Genomic DNA, 19362 nt, shown 5'->3' with positions numbered 1-19362 from the left:
TCCCCTCCCCGTGTTTCCCCACTCGCCAATGCCGTCTTGCAACGTGGAGGAGGAGGAGGCGGCGAAAGGGGCGCCTGGCGCTCGGGCACCGGCGGAGCTGCGGACCGACCATCCACCTGGCGAGGAGAGCCAGCCTCGCTGCCTGCTGGCGCGCTCCGAGAAGGCGGCTCAGGGAGAAGCCCCGGCAAAGTCCCCGCGCCTCGCCTCTGGAGCGCAACCGCCTCCGGATCGTAGCCCCGGCTGTCTCTCGTCCTTCTGGCTCCGGCGGCGGCTGCAAAGAGGCGGGACGGGCTGGCTGCAAAGACCCCACCGGCTCGGGCACCTCACTGCCGGCGGGGGGACGCGGGGGACGGGGACGGCGGCGGTGGCGGCGCCTGGGTGCTCCCTCCGGAGGCCGCCCGCCCCGCCCCGCCGCGCCGCTGGTTCCTGGGCGGAGGGCGGCGCCGGCCGGGGTCAGTGGACCGCCACCACGGCGTGCAGGACGGAGGGCGGCCCGGTGAGCGTCTCGCTGGGGGTGGCGGGGCTGCCTTGGCTGGGCGCCGTCTGCGTGGAGGGCGGGCTGAGCGAGGGCGGCGAGCTGGGCAGCAAGGCCGGCAGGGCCGGGACGGTGGCGGCCGGCGTGGCCTTGATGGGCACCGGGATGGCCGGCAGCGTCTGCCCGCCGTGGCACAGCGGCTTCAGCGGCATCCCGTAGGCGGCGGCGGCGGCGGCAGCGGCGGCGGCGGCCGCGTAGTCCCCGCCGGCCACCGCGATGGGGGCGGCCGGGTCCAGCATGCCGGCGGAGCCGTAGACGTGGGGCCAGGCGGGGGCAGCTGGTTGGGCAGCGGGTAGGCGGCCGGGCCCGGCGGCATGGCGGAGAAAGGCAGCCCCCCTCCGCCGCCGCCGCCCCCGCCGCCGCCGCCCCCGCCCGGCCCGGGCATCTTGTACTCGCGGGCGATGATGTTCTCGATGGCGAAGGGGTGCTTGAAGCCGGAGGGCGGCGGGACGGGCAGGCCGTAGGGGCCGAGGGGCGCGGAGGAGGCGGCGGCGGCGGCGGCCAGGGCGCCCAGGCGGAGCTTGGCCTGGGCTTGCAGGTAATGGGCGGCCTCGGGGGGCGGCTTGGAGGGCGCCAGCGGGTCGGCCTTGAGCACCTTGAAGCGCTTGCGGCGCCGCAGGAAGCTGCCGTTCTCGAACATGTCCCCGCAGCTGGGATGCAGCGCCCAGAAGCTGCCCTTGCCCGGCTGGTCCGGCCTGCGCGGGATCTTGATGAAGCAGTCGTTGAAGGAGAGGTTGTGGCGCAGCGAGTTCTGCCAGCGCTGCGTGTTCTCCCGGTAGTAGGGGAAGCGCTCCATGATGAACTTGTAGATCTCGCTCAGCGGCAGCATCTTCTCGGCCGAGCTCTGGATGGCCATGGCGGTCAGCGAGATGTACGAGTAGGGCGGCTTCTGGTCGCTGTACGTGTTGCGGCCCGGACGGGGCATGGTGGAAGAGCGAGGCGGCGGCGGCGGCGGCGCCGGCCGGGATCTGCAGCGCAGGGAGGCGGAATTAGCGGGCTGGGCGAGGGGGAGGAGGAGGAGGAGGAGGAGGGGGGGCGGGGAGGGGGCGCGTCCTGGCCAGGTTCCACGGTGCGCTCCCCTTGGGCAAAGTTGGCTCCCTCTCTTTGGGGAGGGGCGGGCGGAGCCGGCCACTTCCCTCCCCGGGCTGGGCGAGGCAGGTTTTTTTGGGGGTGGGGAGGGAGGGGCGGCCTCTCGGCGGGAGGGGCGAGCCCAGCGGAGGCGACCTCCAACCCGGCCTGGCCGGCAGACAGCCCCGGGACCACCCCTGCGGGACGGCACCCCGGGTCCTCCCCTTTCTTGGCTACCCGCCCCTCTGGCACGCCGAAGGGCAGGCTCCTCCGGCGGGGGCGGCGCTTTCCTCCGGCCAGCCGAGACCTCCGCCGAGCCGCAGCAGCCGGGCACTGGGCGCAAGCCGCCTGGCCGCTCGCTGGCTCTCCCTTCCGTTTTAAGCGCGCCCCCCCCCGCCCCGATCCCTCCCCTCCCCTCCGCGGGCTTCCCGGCGCTCCCAATTTGTAACGGCTCGCCCCTCCCCGTAAGCAGGTCCCGCGCCAAACGCAGCGCCTCTGTGTGTGTGTGTGTGTGTTTGTGCGGGGGCACCGTCCGGACCTCCCTCTCAACCAGGAGCCCGCCAAGGACCAGCCCCCCTCCCGCCCCCGTCCAGCCCTCCCGCCCCGGGCACTCACTTCACAGGCGCCGCGAGCGAGCGGGGTCAGCCGGCGGACTCTGCCCGGAGCCTTCCTCTCTGCGGGCCGGGTCGGGGCTCCCGGCTTCCCGGGCGGGGGGGGGGGGCTGTGGGGCGAGAGACCCGGCAGCCCCTTTCTGACTCTCCGCAGCCGCCGCCGGGCTAAGCAGCCTCGGCCGTGCCCAGCGCTGGCGCGGCCGCCTCCTCCTCCTCCTCCTCCTCCTCCTGCTCCTGCCGCTTGCCGACCATCTGAGCTTGGCAGGCGGGGGCTGGTGCAGAAAAGGCCCCCGTCGAGGCGCCGCGCGAATGGGCCACTTTCTTCGCTCTGCGATGACACCCGCTTGGGAGGGGGAAGGGGGCGGGGCTCCGGGGCCGGCGCGGAGGGGGTCACTGCTTGCAGCCCTGCCGCTTCCCCCTCCCTGGCAGGCGGGGGAGGTGGGGGCACAGGAAGCGCTTCTGAGCCGGCAGAGGTGGTGGTGGGGGGCGGACGACCAGCCTCGTCCCCCAGGAAGAGCTGCGGCCGCCAACCAACCGGCCTGCCCGGTTTTTGCGCCCAAGAAGCTGTCCTCTCGCCCGCCTGGCGACGCCGCTAGAATCCGAGCTGCTACTCAGCGAGGTGGGCGGCAGCTGTGCTGGGGAGCCCGACTTATCAGCGGGAGGGGCGCCTTGGCCACCCCCAGCTGCAGAGGCTCCTCTGGGCCAGAACCCCGGCGCGCCGGCCTGCCTTTCCCAAGAAAGCGCGGGGCAGCGGCGGGGATAACTTCACGGGGGGCCCCCCACTTCGGGCTCCCGCTGCGGCCCAAGTCCTTTCGGTGGGAAAGAAGGGGGCGCCTTCCAGGAGGGCGAAGGAAGTTCAGCCTCCGGCGCTGCCCGCTTTTGCCTCAGGATGGGAGGCCGGGTGCCCGGGGGCCGCGCAGAGGAAGCGGGCCGGGTTGGGACAGCCGTTCCTCGGTTGAACGGTTGCATTTCTCCCGTACCCATTTTTTCCCCCGGGAGCGGGGAGTAGGGGGGTGCTGGGGGCTGGCAGGGTCCGAGACCCGGATTCTTCGGTCTCTGCCGAGAGTCCGAGGCGAAGTGAGCGGGGGAAAGCCGCGTTTCTTGACACCCGGGGTTGCTGCGTAAAGATGCCAAGTTAGCAGTGGAGCGGGAAAAACGCCACGGAGAGCCAGGCAGCGCCGTCGCCTTGGAGCCGGCTTCCTCTCCGCCAGGCTTCGGGAAAGGCACGTGGGCAGGACCCGACCCAGAGAGGGTCAGCCAGGCCAGCGGCAGCTAACAGCTGGACGGGGACGGGAGCGGAATCCGGCTGCCCCGATTCCTCTCGCCAGCGCTAGGCCAGCCTCTCCATTTCCCCCGTTCCGCCGCTCTTCCCCGCCGCCTTCCAGGGAGGCCTGGCGGGCAGTCAAGGCGCTTTTCCCGGTGGCCTTAGATGCCCAAGAGGTGAGCAAATCCCCGCCTCCCGAGGCGGCCTGAGCGGGGGCCTCTTAGGTGCTCAGCCGGCGATGAATCGCTTTAGGCGGGCCGGTGGGATGGGGCCGTTCACCTGAAGCGCCGCCACCCTATCTTAGTTTCGAAGCCACGGCTCTCTGGGACGGCACTTCGCGCTCCGACGTTCTCCACGTGAACGTCGGGGGTTCTAGTCCTCGTGAAGGGGGAAGGGGGTGGGAGGCTCCCTAGAATGGGTATTCTTCGCCCGCACCTCCTGTCTAAGCCTTTTGCTTTTGGGGATCAGGTCCCCGGCTCAAAACAGCCTGACCAAAACCTTCACGGGAGAATCGTCTTTTCAGGGGGGAGGGGAGGCGAAGGACCCCCCCAAAAAAAACCCCATCCCATCCCTTTTCCAACCCTGAGCTTTATTTATTTAATGTTTCTTTTTTGCCTTTCTTTTTTCCCAGTTAAAATTCCACCAAGAACTGCAAAAATGCCCGGACGGTTTAAAACGCGTCTAAAAAAGAGGCGTTCTTACGTCTCCTTGATCTCGCCTAGAAGAAGCCTTGGGAACACGGGCGCCTTAATGAGGAAAGCGGGCAGCGCAGCCCTCTCTGGCTAGCGGGGAAGGGAGGGACGGAGGACCACGGAGAGCTTAGGAGGAGAGGAAGGTGTCTCCTTCGTGGTGCCCTTTCCAAACCTAGCCAAAGATTCAAACCGAATCAAACCTGCCGGCTTTTCCCGAAATGGTCCCGTTGGAACTCCGCGCCACTTGAAGGCACCGCGATCTGTGCCCAAACGCCCACTCGGAGAAGGTGAGGCCCTGGAATCTCGGGGACCCGTTTCCCCACGCCCGTGGAAGTGGGATGTGGAGATTTGGAACCGCTCGCTCATTCCTAAACCGCTCACCTCCCAGGGCGGTTATCTGGGGGACATAAGGTTGGGGTGGCGGGTTCGAGGGAAGGATTGCACGCCCCCCCACCGGGCGCGATCCCCTTCGGAAAGGTGGGGAGGCATGTCTTGAATCCGTCACACCAGTGGGTCGAAATAATGGCGTGGGGGGCGTGGGACGGCGCTGCCTTTCTTACCCCCCCCCCCACCTTAGGCAGAGGCAAGATATCCAGAGAGGGAAAAAGTCGCCCGCGGAAATGCGCGCAGAGGGAGGGGAGTTGCGCCTACTCGGAAAGGCCGTAGGAAGGGCCCGATTCTGCAGCTAAATCAGGCCGGAGATTTCGCTGGGCTCCGCGTAAACCCGGCGTCTTGCGAATGGACGGCCAGAAAGAAATCGCCCCCCCTCCACCCGGGAACCCCCCCCCACACACACACACTCCGACACACACACACACACACACACACACCTCCTTTTCTTTTAACACTCGCCCACACTCACCCGTCCACACACACCCCATTAACCACATTTTTGTCGCTGGTCAATAACTCGCCGAAACGTAACTTAAACACGACGAATTTAGGAGATTAAACAATTTCATTAATATTGAAATGGCGGCGGAGCCTCAGCGAGGCCGCTTGAGATGCGAACGCACGTTTTTCAATATTAACAGAAGTACTTGAAGGGGAGGATAATGTCACCTTCTTAATTCAGCAAAAATAAAGCACGCGGGGAGGGAGAGGGGGGAGGGCGGGGGGGGGAGGGAGAGGGGGGGCAGCGTCTGGGGGAGGTGCGGGGCTTCGGTGCAGCGCCTCCAAACGGACGCGTGTATATAGGCGCCCGGGGGCTCACAGTTGCAGCTGTTCCCAGGTGGGGTTGGGAAGAGATGCTGAAGCCCTCGCCCTCCCCTCTCCCTCCCTCTCCCCCTCCCCAAAGGGAAAGGCCACAAAGCGGGATAGCCACGAATCTCTTGCCAAGTAAACCTTGGTTGCAATTAAAAGCGAGGATATGCGGTTCTTGCTACCCAGGCCCGGGACGGAATGCGAGTTACTTCCGAGGAAAGAGGCCCGGAGCGTATTCTTGAAACTCCGGGCCTAGGGTTTAAGTTGGCCGAGCCCCTCCCCTCTCTTTTGCTACCCCCCCAGCCTTGAAAAGCCCTTTCACGCATCTTTGCCCCTCCCTTGCCACACACACACACACACACACCCGTTGACCCATGGCTTCACACGACAGCTTGTGTTAGAAAAGAAGCGCTTGGCCGAGCAATAACTTGCTCGAGCCTCCCTGAACAAAGGCAGTCTATCTTCGCGGGGGTGGGAATCAGAGACAGAAACGGACAGCAACCCCCACTTTTAAGGGTCTCCAAGCGATGCTCTCCCTCCCCTCCCCCCCAAGTTCGGGGGCAATAACTTCGTTATATAATCCTTGGGCGCCCTGGAAAGCCGGAAGAAAACGCCCGGAGACCTCAAAACTGAAACAAAACCGAGAATTTTTCTGGCAATAAAAAAGCAAGTCCTGTCCCCGCTCCTGGCTATCTCGCTAACATCCCAGAATAACAAAGGGGTGGAGGGGGCGCAGATTCCCGGGGAAACCACAAAGCGGAGCGATTTTTAGGCTCCCGAATTGCGTTTGGCGCGTTGCAGGCAGCAGCTCAGTCCGGCTCCTCGGGGTGGGGGGGGTGGGAGAGTTGGACCTAAGGAGCCCCCCCGCCGTCCTGCAAGCGCTCGGCGCCCCTCGCTCCACGAATAAGGTTGCCCAAGAAGCCCCTCTGGACTTTCTCTGGAGCAGGGAAGGCCCCTTGCAGCCCGCTACTCTGGAAAGAAACCCAAGGCGGTGGGGGGTAGATCCGCCTGGCCGGAGCGGTGGGGGACCCCGTTATATTCTCACCCACCACCGGCCTTCCTGGCACGGAACCGCCCGGGCCTCTTTCTGGGAGGAAAACCACCCCACATTTCAGCCTGCGGTTCAATTGCCTGGACGGGAAGGCTGCATTCTCACGAAACCTGCGAGTCATCCCAAGAAACGCGCGTCTTTGCGCTTGAAATGAATTAATGTTAGAATCTATCCGGCTGGGGCAGCTAACCTACCCCTTTCTTTGGAAATCTTCTTTCCCCTTTCAAGAGAAGGGACCCTGGCATTTCACGGGTGGAGTGGGGGGAGGTAACAGCTCTTCAGATGTCTGTTCGGACAACCAGGTCAAAGGAAGAAGCTGGTTAGTTTTAACCGTGCCTTTTTTTTCCTTCTTCCTGGGGCCAGAAAAGCCCGTTAGTTTCAGTCTTCCCACTGTTGGGGGAACCCAGCAAAGGGGTTCCTTCCGAGAGGAGGGCAAGGGTGTTTTGTGAACGCAGAACTGCGCGCAAACGGAACAAAACAGGCTGGGAGAAGGGAGGGGGTGTGTGTCTTATTCAAATCAGGCGCCAGAAGACGCGTTGGGAAAACGGGACCCAAATCCCCGAAGTCACTTATATCCCGTGGAACTCCATCAAGCTCAGGAGGCCTCGATGGGAGTCCGGGGGAGTCGGAGCTAAGCCCCCTTTCCCACAAGGGAGACCACACACCGACTCCCAGATTTGCCAATAATTTATGCTAAGTTTCTCTTCATAAATCCTCCATTCGCTTCAGTGGCGAGCTTGGGCGGGCGGGCGGAGGGGAGCCCCCCCCCCACTCAAGAGACCCCCCTCCCGCCACCCTATTGATTTTAGCCTCGGGTTTACACGCAGCTGTAAGCCGGGCGGGAGGGCCTGGCACTTTGGCGCGGATGATCCTCCCCCCACCAGCCCTTAAAAATAGAGTGGGGGGGAGAAAACCCACACACCCCTTTAAAGAACGGCTCTCATCATCTTGTTACCATTGACCAGAAACGGGGCGAGGGCAGGAGGGCTCCTCCCCAAACCTCCCAATTTGAAGCGAGGGCCGCTTTGGCGTTACCCCCGGCCCCGAATCTGGGGGAACAAAAATAATGGGATGAAATCGTTGGCGGGCAAGTGGGGGAAACTCCGCCCTCCCCACCTGGTCATCTTGGTGGGGTGTGTGTGTGTCAAGTGAAGGAACAGTCAAGGACCCCTTGCGACAAGTGTGTGTGCGTGTGTGTGCGTGTGTGTGTGTGTGGAAGGAACAGTCCGTGTATTTGTGGGTCTGCCCATGGGGGTTGTAAACTTATCGGGGGGAAAAACGAAACAAACCATGTATAGACCCGCATTCCTTCACCCGACACTTTCTGAATGGTTTCTCACAACATCCTAACCCGTACATTAACCGAAGGAGCCGCTTTTACACAGTTCACGCGCGCACACACACACACAAACCCCGGCACCCTCTTCAGATTAAACCCAAATGCGAGTTGTCTGAATGCAGGCCGCCCCTAGACACACTCTCTTTCCCCCTGACCTGCGTGTTACTCGGTAGCCTGATCCTGCCCGCCTTGACAGGCATTCACAGGTTGGTCGGTCCCAGCAGGTGCCAGTAGCCTTCCCGGCAGGCGGCCATAGGATCAGAGCCCTCGGGTTGCGCCGCTTCGGATGGGGGGGGAGAAATCCCCCAACACCCCCAGGCCGCGCCTTCCAGGCCTCATCAGCCCCTCCCTCCTTTTCATTACATTCCCCGTTAAAGGGGGAGGGGAAAATCAGGCACCCCCCCCCCCACTGCGCCCGCGCGCTTCGTTTCTCACCGGAACTCCTGCCAGGACAGGTGGGGGCAGACCGGGGGGGCTCCCGGCTATCTGATCAGGGGCGACCTGAGCTTTTCTTGTCTTAGAATAAAGCCAGTTATTCCCCCGGAATATTTGGAAGCGATTGGATTCCTACACACGTGTTTACCTGCACGGCTGAGCTGGCCAGCGGGTGAACGTGTGAAGCGACCTCCTCGGGCAGCAGTTCCTGAGAGGCGGGTCGGAGGCCCCTGACGTCACGACGAGAGCACCCCTTCCCCCCATGCACCCGTGAAGCGTCTCTCTCCCCAGCAGAAAACACTGTTTTATAAAGAGGTAGAGGGGGTGTTTAAAAAATCGCGCCAGGATTATGACCTGGTTCCTGACTTGGAGTTTGCCAAGATCCGGTAAACCGCCGTTTATTGAATAAACCACAACCGGCTGATTTCGCAGGACACACCAAGCCTTATTTGACAACCCACAATGATCGGATTTACAAAACTAAGCCGAACCCCCACAAACCAAACCTTCTCCGCTTGTTTGCAAACCGCGACCCTTCCAGGTTTTATTTACTAAATCCATTTCCCCCCCCCCAAAAAAACGCAAACCTCCTGTAAATGCTGCAAAATACTCTCGTTCTTCTACTCTTCGAACCGAGCTGAGATTTCGTACATTTAAGTCTCTGCGAGGGGGTGTGTGAATATCTGTATATTTAAGAATATTGAAGTCTCTCCACGAGAAAGAAACGCGAGAGAAGATTCCTTAGCAACAGATTTTTTTCCCACCCGCAGGTCTTTCCCCTCGTGGAGACTTGGCTGCCTTCACACGACAGCTTGCTCGATCCGTCTCTTGAGCCATTTTCGGGGCTCGCCGACCCCTCGAGGCCCCAGGCCCTCTGACCCCGCGGCCTCGCCCTTTCCACGGAACCCGGAGGGAGACCCAGACTAGAAGGGACGCCAATCCCTCCTGAGCGACCCGGGGGGCTGTGGGAAATAGCGGGGTTGTAGGACTTCGGCCTTCCTCTCACGGAGGCCCCGTGCCTGGCGAACCCCACTTCTGCCTTTTGCCAACCCCGAGCCCCGAATCTCTCTGCCAGGGCGCATCCTGGATGCTCAAGCGAGGACGGGGCGCGCTGGAGGCAGCGGCTCCCGCTAACCAAGTCCTTGCTCCGTCGCATAAGGAGACCTTAGGATGGAGGGGGGGGTGTCTTCTCTAAACCCCCCTCCCGCAATTCTTACCCTCAGGCCAAGATTCCAGTCGCTTTTATTTTCAAGGGATGGCTGTGTTATCATTATTAAGCTCCTATATTTTTAGACAATCAAACGCCGGCTTCTCCCTTCTTCTCACACCCCTAACTTTCCTCTCCCCCCACCCCCCACCCATCCTTGAATTTCCTCGCTGCGAAAGACCCTCCGGGAATTGCCCTCCGATTTTATTCTGGGGGGTGGGCAGGAGATTAAAGCCCTTTCTTTGCCAAGGTGGGCTCAGCTTGAAGGAAACGTCGCTTTTCCCCCTCTCTCTTTTTCTCTCTCTCTCTCTCTCCCCCCCCCTTCGAGGAAATCCAGCGAAGGCCACCCGACACCCGAGGAGGGATTAACGCGCCCCCTTTCTCCCCGATCCCCCCTCTGCGGCTCAGGCTGGAGCGGGCGGGCGGGCGCTGGCTGGTTTGTTTGTGCCGAACAAAGGTTCGAGCCCAATTGCCCCGCACTTGTGAACCGGCTCCCCCGACCTGAAGTATCTTTTACAACGCGGGGGGAGCGGAGGGCGGGCAGGGGGAAAGCCAACTCTTTCGCGGAGGTCTCAAAGGGGTCGAACAAAAGCCGCTGTCCCAAAGCCCCTGAAAGTGAAGTAGCCAGGCGTGACATTCCCAGGGTCAGGCCGAATGAAAAGGCGGCCCACAAGCGGGCGCTTTCACAAGGCGGCTGTCCTCCTCGGAGGAAACAAATGTTGTTAAAAAAAAAAGGCGTGGGGGGGAGGGCGATCGCGCCCCTTCCGTCAAAATAGCAAACGATAGCCAAACAGCGCCGACCTGGCCATTGTGGGGAGGGGGGAAAGGGGGGAGGGCGGTGATGGGGGCGTCTTTACGAGCGCGCGGCCTCCCTTAGACCCCGCGGAGAGAGAGAGAGAGAGGCCAACGGAACCGTTTGCGGTCCCCGCGTCTTCTTCCCGCGGCCAGACGGATTTTTTCGTTAGTTTTGCACGCAAGAAGTCGCTGAAATAAAACAGCGGAACTAAACCCAGCAAACTTCGCTCCCGGCCGGGACCGCTGAAATACGATAGGAAGTGAGACACACACACACACACACACACACACACACACACACACACACACACACACACACACACACACACCATGAACAGGAGCGGGTCCGACGGGAGATTCCGCCGCCCAGGAGCCCCCGACGTTCGTCCTTCCGCTCGCAAGGCGGTTGGTTCACACGTTCAAGAGGACGAGGGCGCGCTCGGGATTAAGCCTCTCCCGTTTTTTGTTTTTTGTTTTGTTTTGGTTCATCTCTACATCTGGAGAAGGGCAGACCCTCCCCCCCAGATAAAAACCCCACCCCCCATTATTGATTCGGCAATTAACCCTGACATCCCGATTTCTTTGGAATGCATCTGTTGGCTGTGGCCAAGCGATCCCTTTAGTTTGATTTGTTTTCTTTAAAAATGTGTGTGTGTTTTGTGTGTGTGTGTGTGGGGGCACTAGCTTTACTAAAGGGCCCCCGTACATTTTCGTTTTCCGTGGGCAGAAAGAAATATCAGATTGTTTCTGCTTGACTCTGCACACCCTTCAAGGCGGCTCAGGAAACAAATGCAAAACACAACAACTCGTTCAAAAGGGACTTTGCAAATCGGTCGATCTGCAGGAAAACGGCCCCTTCCTTCCCCATCTGGGTGGATTCCGTTCCCTTCCAGTTTGGCTTCTGCGCCCTCCCCCCTCTCCCCCCCCCCGTTCCCCCCTCCCCGCATCGCCACTTACAGAGCTGCCACCTTCGGGTCCTGCTAAATGGATCACACACACACACACACACACACACACACACACACACACGCACCCCTCCCGTCTTCCCGGCCAGATTCGCTCCTTAATTTCCGGCCGTTTAAATAGGGGCGCTTTGCATCTCTGTGGCTGCTGATGCTTCGCCCTGGCGGGAGCTGTAAAGGAATTTCACTCGCGTTTTTTTTTTTTTCCTTTTCGCGGGTCGACCCTTTTGCTACGAACAGACAGGGACGACATAAGTACCAACACAAAAGCGGGCTTATTTAAAATGAATTAGGCTGGGCAGAACCACAACCGGAATCCATGTGCATTTCTAAACAGATAAATATAAAAAAAACCGTAAAATAAAAATATACAAGGAGGAGAAGAGAACACAAGAAAATAAGACCTCGGTGGACTTTCATTAAGGCAGAACCGAAACGGCTTTCTCCCTTGAGGCCCCGTCCTGTTCTTTTTGAATTACCCTTTTCCATTTTCAAGCATTGAGCTACTTCTCTAACCTTTTGGGGGCTTCAAAGATCAAGTTTTCTGCAGCCGGAGCTGTCCACCGTTTGGATCTGGATTCCCAGGAACTGCAAAAGATCTCGCCAAACCCAGCTGGGCTGAAAGGGGAAGAAGTGTGCACAAGATCTCAGGGCTGAATGTATATTAGGTTTCGCTGAAAATATTCCTCTCTTTTGGGAAGCAGCAGAAGAAGTCCTGACTTATTATATACAGCCTTGGTTTTTCAACCTGGTTTATTACCTTGTGGGGCTGATCCCTCACGAGATCCATGGAAAAAATACAAGCTATGAGTTTCCTTCATAGGAAAAAAGCAATTAGATTTGGAAGAGTTAGTGATAAAGGGAAACCAGGCCAGCAAAGAACCCGGTGGCAGGACTCCATCAAAGCTGACGCCAGCCAGAGCATAGAAAAACTCACAGAAATAGTGTAAAATTTGAAGATGACCTGGCCCATAGAATTGCAAGAGTCAGACACAATTGAACGGACGACATCATCATCATCATCACTTTCCTGATGCCCAGGTCAACCCATGATCTAGGTCAGGTGCTCCTCAGAGGCCCACAACCTACAAGGACAACATTTTGGACGGGGCTAAGTGGTCCGCGGTGTTGCACTATGCAACCTCTCGAGGTCTCCATCCTATCTCAGGATTGTCCTCCTGGGGTCTCCTTTTCCAACCTTGCAGAAGCCTTGTCCAAGCTCATGGGTTGGTTGGTACACAGCTTGTGTATTTCACATTATTATCTCTGCTATCTGGAGGCAAAGTAGATTTTCTAAAGACCTAATGAATAAACAAGCCCAGAGTGAGCGTGGTGCGATTTACCTTGTTAATACAGATATGTGCATAATAAATATGCATTGCTCTGTCTTCAAATAAATTTTCTTTCATGCCTAACTATGGTGGGTGTTTTTCAGTGTGTTTGTTTTAGCCTCAGCTCTGGAAAAATATCCTCGTTTCTGGGTTTCGCTGTGCAAAGAAGAGGGGAGATTTTGCAGCTGCTTAAGAAACAACATCTGGAGAAGGTACCTAGAGAAGAACTGGACCCTTGTGTTGGCATCTCCCAACATCTGTATTTTTGGAGCACCAAACACGATACAGATCAGAAATGTCAGAAATGACATTTATGCTACGAATACTGATAGGTGATAGGTTAGAGTTTCGACAAGGGTCACGTGGACCCTTCGTGTGCTTTATTGGGTCTCTTTAATTTTATTTTTAACACAATCTATGCGCTGTCCCAGCCAATCTATGGGAATTGCCATGTTTTTAGTCCTAGTTTTGCTCATGGTCTAAAAGGGTTCCTGATCATCTTTTAGAGTAGAATAAAATACCTGATTGGCCAAGTGTGATTAAACACACGCAAGGAATTTGCCTCCTTCTCCCAGGTGTCTGAATATTGATATCCTTTCTCCGAATTAAACATCCCACAACCTTTCAGCATTATAGGACATGTGTTTAAGTCCCTGTATCATCTTTGACATCCTTTCTGAACTTCTTCTAACCTCTCAATTGTCTTCTGTCAGGCCAAAAGATGATTTAGCCCAGCTCTACTGCTTTCTTGACTAACAGCAGGAGCTTATCTTAACCTCTAAAGCAGTTCAAAAGCTTCCTAAGAGACCAAGGACATGTTACAAACCTGCCCAGGTGGTATAGTAGGCAGAAGCACCTCCTGGAAGGCATCACCATGGCTTTCTTCAGTGTTGATCCCGACCTTTGCAGCTACAGTTGATCCTCAGATGTTCTATTCCATGCAAAAATAGGAAAAAACATCTCTTTTTAATAACTTAAGGGGTTACAAAGGGTGCAGCAGTGGGTTTTTAAAATGATTTTAGCTCTGATCGCTCATCAATCAATTGCTTTTATTTTCCTATTGTCATTTGCAAGTTGCCATTGACTCATTTTTCTTGCTACCGAAACAATGATCTATTTTATACCCCAAATACTTCTGGGCTGCTCCGATTTCGTGCTTCCTATTCTTTTTATTTTGTGATCAGCAAAGAATGATTCTCACACACACTCACCCAGTTCCCTCTTTCCCCAAACATTTGGGGAGAGGCCACCTCCTGTTCAGTTTTCCCTTCAACTTGCAGAGTATTTGGAACTTCTCCATAAACGTTCTTGGAATTCAGTCTGCAGAGCAAAAAGGTGTTGTAAGATGCAAGCTTGGGCCCAAGCCAAGATGTTCTCGGGTTGTGAAAACTATTCCAGACCAGCCTTTTCTTTTTTTTTTTTAAAGAGAAATGCCTTTTCAGGCAGGTTGTGGGGTGGGGGTGGGGGCAGAGGGTGAAGAGTTATTGCCATCTCCTCCCTGTTTTTAAACAAACGGATCTGCACTGCCTGTTTTTGCTTCATGGCAAACACCTCACAGCTTGGATATGCCGGTGCCGGCATATATTACTTTAATTAAGTCGATGGCCATTTCCCTTTCCTTGGAGAACCATTCCATGGTGCAATTAGGAATGCACTGGCGCTAGCACATATGAATATTCAGGAGGGTGTCAATTAATTAGCAGACAGTGGAATCTCATTACGATGCTCAAAACTCTTTTAGTGCTAAGCGGAATTAAAGGGGCATTTGGCAATGTGCTGGATTAGGGAATATTTTACTGTGCACTCATTTAACTTCATTATCGTTGCACTTACACTACCCTCTGATTTTTATTAATTAAATTGCTCATTAATTTGTCCGGGAAGAAGAGATTAAAAAAAAAGTTTTACGACGGACACAATGCTCACGCTGGGATCGGCTTCAAAAGTAGAGTTCAACCCTTTCTTGCTACCCGGCAAGAAAGTAATTTAACATGGTTACCAAGGAATTCGCAGCTAGTCCTTCACATCACTCCTGTCCGAGAGCATCTTCTTCGTAACCGTTCCTCATTGTTAGGCACTTCAGGAGAACTTTACTCTCTGCATAGTGGGTTTTCCTCCCATCTCATTTCGAGAGCCTGGCACTGAAACCCAACTTAACTAGGGTTCCCTGCAGCTTTAATATGCTATTACAGGTGATGGCCTAACAATAAGCCAACCGAAATTTGGAGAGACCAACTAGGCTGGTAAAAAGGGGGTGTCTCCTTTGAGTTGAATTTCTCTCCTGGAGAAGGGATAGTCATGGAGGTTTCTTAGCAGGAATATAGAAGTGGTTTGCCCCATTGTCCTCTTTCAGGGCCACGAGTTCCCTTTCTAGTCCTCAACGCTTCCCTCGTGGTCACCCAACCAAACATCCGTCATGTTCAACCTGGCTCAGAAAAAGTCAGCTAGGCGGGCATCCTGTTGAGCCTCCTTTGGAGGCACCTGTGTTTGGCATATTCATAGAGTTCCATGATCCTTGCATTGACCAAAGCCACACCTGTCTAGAAAGGTGTGGACCTCAAGGAATAGCTCCTATCAGATTGGGTCATTTGTTATCAGATAAGTCTCCAGAGATGTTCCCCTGATGACAGTCCAAGAAACATCTTCAAGCTTCCTTGACTGGTTAGGTTCTTTCTATAATATTAGCATTATATTGATTAGGGTTGTGGTTGACCCACTGCCTTGACAGGTCTTGATAGAGACAGCAAATTCCTATTCCCCCACCCCTCCACCAAAAAATGCTCTCTTTAAATTTATCCTGTGATTTCATCCTAATTCATTCTCCTGGTAGGACCCCCCCCCCCATTCCAAAAGAAATCCTATTTACAAAAGCTAATAGATAGAAATATAATCCTCCTTTTCATAATTCCTTCTTCTTCTTCTGGAAACAATTCTCACCTTCTGATTAGGCCCTTCCTAAACTCTTACCTTCACATCATTGTGTGAGGATGATTTTTAAGACAGAAACATTTCCATAGGACATTACACTTTAGAAAAACCAACAAACAATGATTCCCTAAGAAATGCTGGATAGTAAATATTCATAGGATTCAAATTCAATAGACACGCCACCCTATCTGTACATAGCGCTGCAACATGACAATAATTCCACAATAAAAGAAAACTCAATAAAATAGAAATTCTCCCTGGATGAAGGAGCCAAATGATGGAAAATGAACATCCCCCCAATAATAATAATAATAAAAAAACCCAAACACCACATTATTTTCAGCACCCAGTCCTCGGTTAAGACTCCTCACAAACAAAAGGTTAGAAAGACAAATATTAAACCCACCTTTATTGAAAGAAGTGGCTAGATATGCACAGAGAATTAATAAGGATGTAAAATTCATTAGCTGCGTTTGGTGACATCAAAATAACTTCCACCGAAAACGAGGGTGTGTGTGTGTGGGGGGGTGAAGCCAGGAGTGAGAAAAGGCAGGCCTTCTGGGCATCTGAAACCATATGCTGGAATTAGAGTTAATTGACTAATTACATAAATTAGGCATTAATTTTACAACGCATCAAGTATAGAAAGATATCTCAATTAATTGTGCATAAATTACAAGGTTAAAGGGGCAGCCCTGAAAAGAGGGGAGGGGGAGGATGACCAGGGGGGCCTTTCCTCGGATCTGAAGAGGTTGCTGAGGGGTCAGAAGGTGATACAGAGGGAAGGTGTCATGGGGCAAAAGGATGGGAGAAGAAGGTGTGTTGGCCGCCCAGGTTTGCTGAGATCTCTCACCAACCAGGAAGTAGCGTGGAGAGAAGAGAGAGCAAAGATAATTAAACCCAATCATGAATTAGAAGTCAAGATATATTTTTGTTGGATGAAATGAACGGGAGGAAGTCCAAGTGGCTTGTGCTATCTGTCTGAGGTGCTAAATCATTAGGCTCCTGGTTTGGGGCTTAGGGAAGAAGGAAGGAAGGAAGGAAGGAAGGAAGGAAGGAAGGAAGGAAGGAAGGAAGGAAGGAAGGAAGGAAGGAAGGAAGGAAGGAAGGAAGGAAGGAAGGAAGGAAGGAAGGGAGATGGGAAAGAGGGGATTTGATTTGATTTTCTTGTCCAGAAAAATAAAATGTGGCGTGCTCGCAGACCCTTACTTATCCCAAAATGAGTTTGAACACAAGCTAGCACGAGTCATTCAGGAGAAATTCAGAATTCAGCTGGATATTAAATTGTCCCGATCCCAGTTTAGCTAATAGGCTTAACTAAGGAAAGTTGGCTTTGACCATTCAGTTCCTTAACCACATCTAGTATGAATGTCAACATCAAGCAAGACAGTACAACCCAATAAGGATGTTCTGAGAGGTCCAATATGGACTTCCAACATTGACAGGCCCTTAGATAGCCAAAGATCTTGAGGGGACCGTCAAGGGTTGGCCGATTTTCAGTAACTGTTCATGTAATAAGACAGTATCTCCATTACAAGCTTAAGTAGACCTACAGCCACCTGGTGGTGAATATCATAATTGCTTTTTTTGATAAACAAACTTAAATGTGTTTATTTCAAGAGACTCAAAATCACATTGGTGGAAGCTCAAAGGCTTCGGTGCTGAGGTGGAACCTATCTTATATTTCAGTAACTATCTCTAGCTTGCATACTGAGGACATCATGGCTCTGCGGCTTAACCCAAACTATGGTTAGTATGTTACGAAACAGCTAAGGAAAAGGGCAGGACATTCTGGGTTCAATTCCTGCCCCCTCCAAAAAAAAAGTAACAGGAAGTTTATTTCTGTTCCAAAGAAATAGAACTAAAGTACCGTAGTTTAGTTTGTTTCATTTAGCATGTTTAGAAGTACTAAGAACCTTCCTACTCGCTTCTTAAAAGGCAAAATTTTCTTCTTAACCTAAAACTCCCAGAATCGTCAGCTGGAATGGATAATGGCCACCACGGGGGGAAGGACCACTGTAGGATGCTCAAAATTTCATCCAGCAAAAAGACAAAACGTTTGGTTGTTGAAAAGGGCTAGCAGAATATTCTTCCTCTAAGGAATGGAAGAGAACTTTCAAATTTGAGCGATGAAGAACAATAGTTAAGAATAGCATAACCAATGATGGAACAGCAAGAGGAAGGAAGGAAGGAAGGAAATAAATAAATGGAAAAGAGGAAGGAAGGAAAAAGAGGAGAAAAGAAGGAAGGAAGGAAGGAAGGAAGGAAATAAATAAATAAATGGAAAAGAGGAAGGAAAGAAAAAGAGGAGAAAAGAAGGAAGGAAGGAAGGAAGGAAATAAATAAATAAATGGAAAAGAGGAAGGAAGGAAAAAGAGGAGAAAAGAAGGAAGGAAAGAAGGAAGGAAGGAAGGAAGGAAGGAAGGAAGGAAGGAAGGAAGGAAGGAAGGAAGGAAGGAAGGAAGGGCAACAGTAGATGCTCCTCTACAATGACCATCTGAGCTAAATCTGCCGGGGGTGTCATCTGCTACAGCTGGGTGTGAAGGACAGAATTAGTGGCTCCACCCACATTTGGCTCTAGCTCCACCCACTCCTCTCTCCGGCAGGTTTCCTCCCAGGGTCTGCAGCTCGTGGCCAGAAGGTTTTCCTACCCAGCCCTCTCCTACGAGGAGACAATGTTTGTGAAGGATTAGGTCTGAAAACGGATGAGCACCTGCCAGATGGATGCCTTTGGATCTGATAAAAGATATCATTTTGATGGAACTCTCTTTCATTTTTTTTTTTTAAATATTTACAGTTGCCAGATGCTAGAGATACTTGAGGGAGAAGTTGACAAGTGGATAATTGTCAGCAGAACTAAAACAGACACTCTGTTTACAGTGGAACATGATTAATTGTGAGCAAATAAAACCCAAGCCCCCTCTTCCTTTCCTTCGGTTCACTCAGCGTCTGGAGTTCAACAGAGACACAAAACAGAGACAAGGAAGTCCTTCAACAGGAGCAAGCGAAGAAATCCTTGTCTCCAAGAAAATAGCTCAGGAGGTCAGGCTGATGGAAGCAGGGTTTTTTGAAGGCCCTAGCAGAGAGGAAGCAGGAGTAAAGGATGGGTGAAGTAGAGGAGACGTCATTTGGCTTGGTGTTCAACATCGTCCTGACCCACCAAAGTCAGCCTAAATTCTCTTATTTCATTTCTTTGTTTAACTTATACGCCATCCATCTTGTCTTACAGTGGCTCTTGTGTAAGGAGGAGAATGGCTGGCTCCATACTTCAATACTGAATATTGGGACATAGGAAGAAGAAAGACGCCATTGAACTTTCGGCCTGAGTTGGTGGGAAAGTCTTTGAGAGAAGATTGGAGATTCCCAATTCCCAGGATTGTATTCTTCATGGTTAGGCTGCATTTTCAAGTCTGGGCTGGTTTATGGACACCATGAACATCAAGTCAAAGATTTCCAAGGAAGACTTCACCCCTGTAGTGGGTTTCTGCAGATTTTCACTGGTGTGAAGCAACAGATTTTCTTGGGAGAAGGAAAGGCCATTCACACCACTTGAGTAAGTTATCATTTACTCTGATCGCAGAACCTTAAATGTCTTCAATTCCAGCCTGATCCTCAAATATGATTGAGGACACTTAAAATACAACTAAAACAATGTTGTGAAGGCCCCTGCTTGAGTTGAACCTACCCAACATTGCTCTACAACAAAGGTCTCCAAACTTGGCAACTTTACGACTTGTGGACTTCAACTCCCAGAATTCTGGGAGCGGAGGTCCACAAGTCTTACAGTTGCCAAGGATGGGGACCCCTGCTCTACAAGGCCTCCTGGAGAAGAAAGACAGATTTCTTCTAAACAGACTAAGGACAAGGAATGTACAATCAAATCATAAGCCATCCATGGACAGACCTCATCTTGAGAGTCTCACCGACTCAGAGGAGACCAG

At 53.9% G+C, this 19362-nt stretch overlaps 1 protein-coding gene across 1 annotated transcript; it reads right to left on the bottom strand.

Annotated features, from left to right (window-relative positions):
* Nucleotides 1-453: 453 nt before the first annotated feature.
* On the bottom strand, nt 454-1460 carry FOXB1 (forkhead box B1). The gene is given in 2 exon segments (XM_026709564.2): nt 454-803; nt 806-1460. Coding segments are annotated over 2 exon segments (1005 nt in total).
* Nucleotides 1461-19362: the final 17902 nt, after the last annotated feature.

The sequence above is a fragment of the Pseudonaja textilis genome, chromosome 13 (genome assembly GCF_049901715.1).
Source record: "Pseudonaja textilis isolate UNSWEBS1 chromosome 13, rPseTex1.2, whole genome shotgun sequence".
Taxonomy (NCBI): Eukaryota; Metazoa; Chordata; class Lepidosauria; order Squamata; family Elapidae; genus Pseudonaja; species Pseudonaja textilis.
The sequence above is the reverse complement of the archived record's forward strand: the minus strand, read 5'-3'. Positions and strand labels throughout refer to the sequence as shown.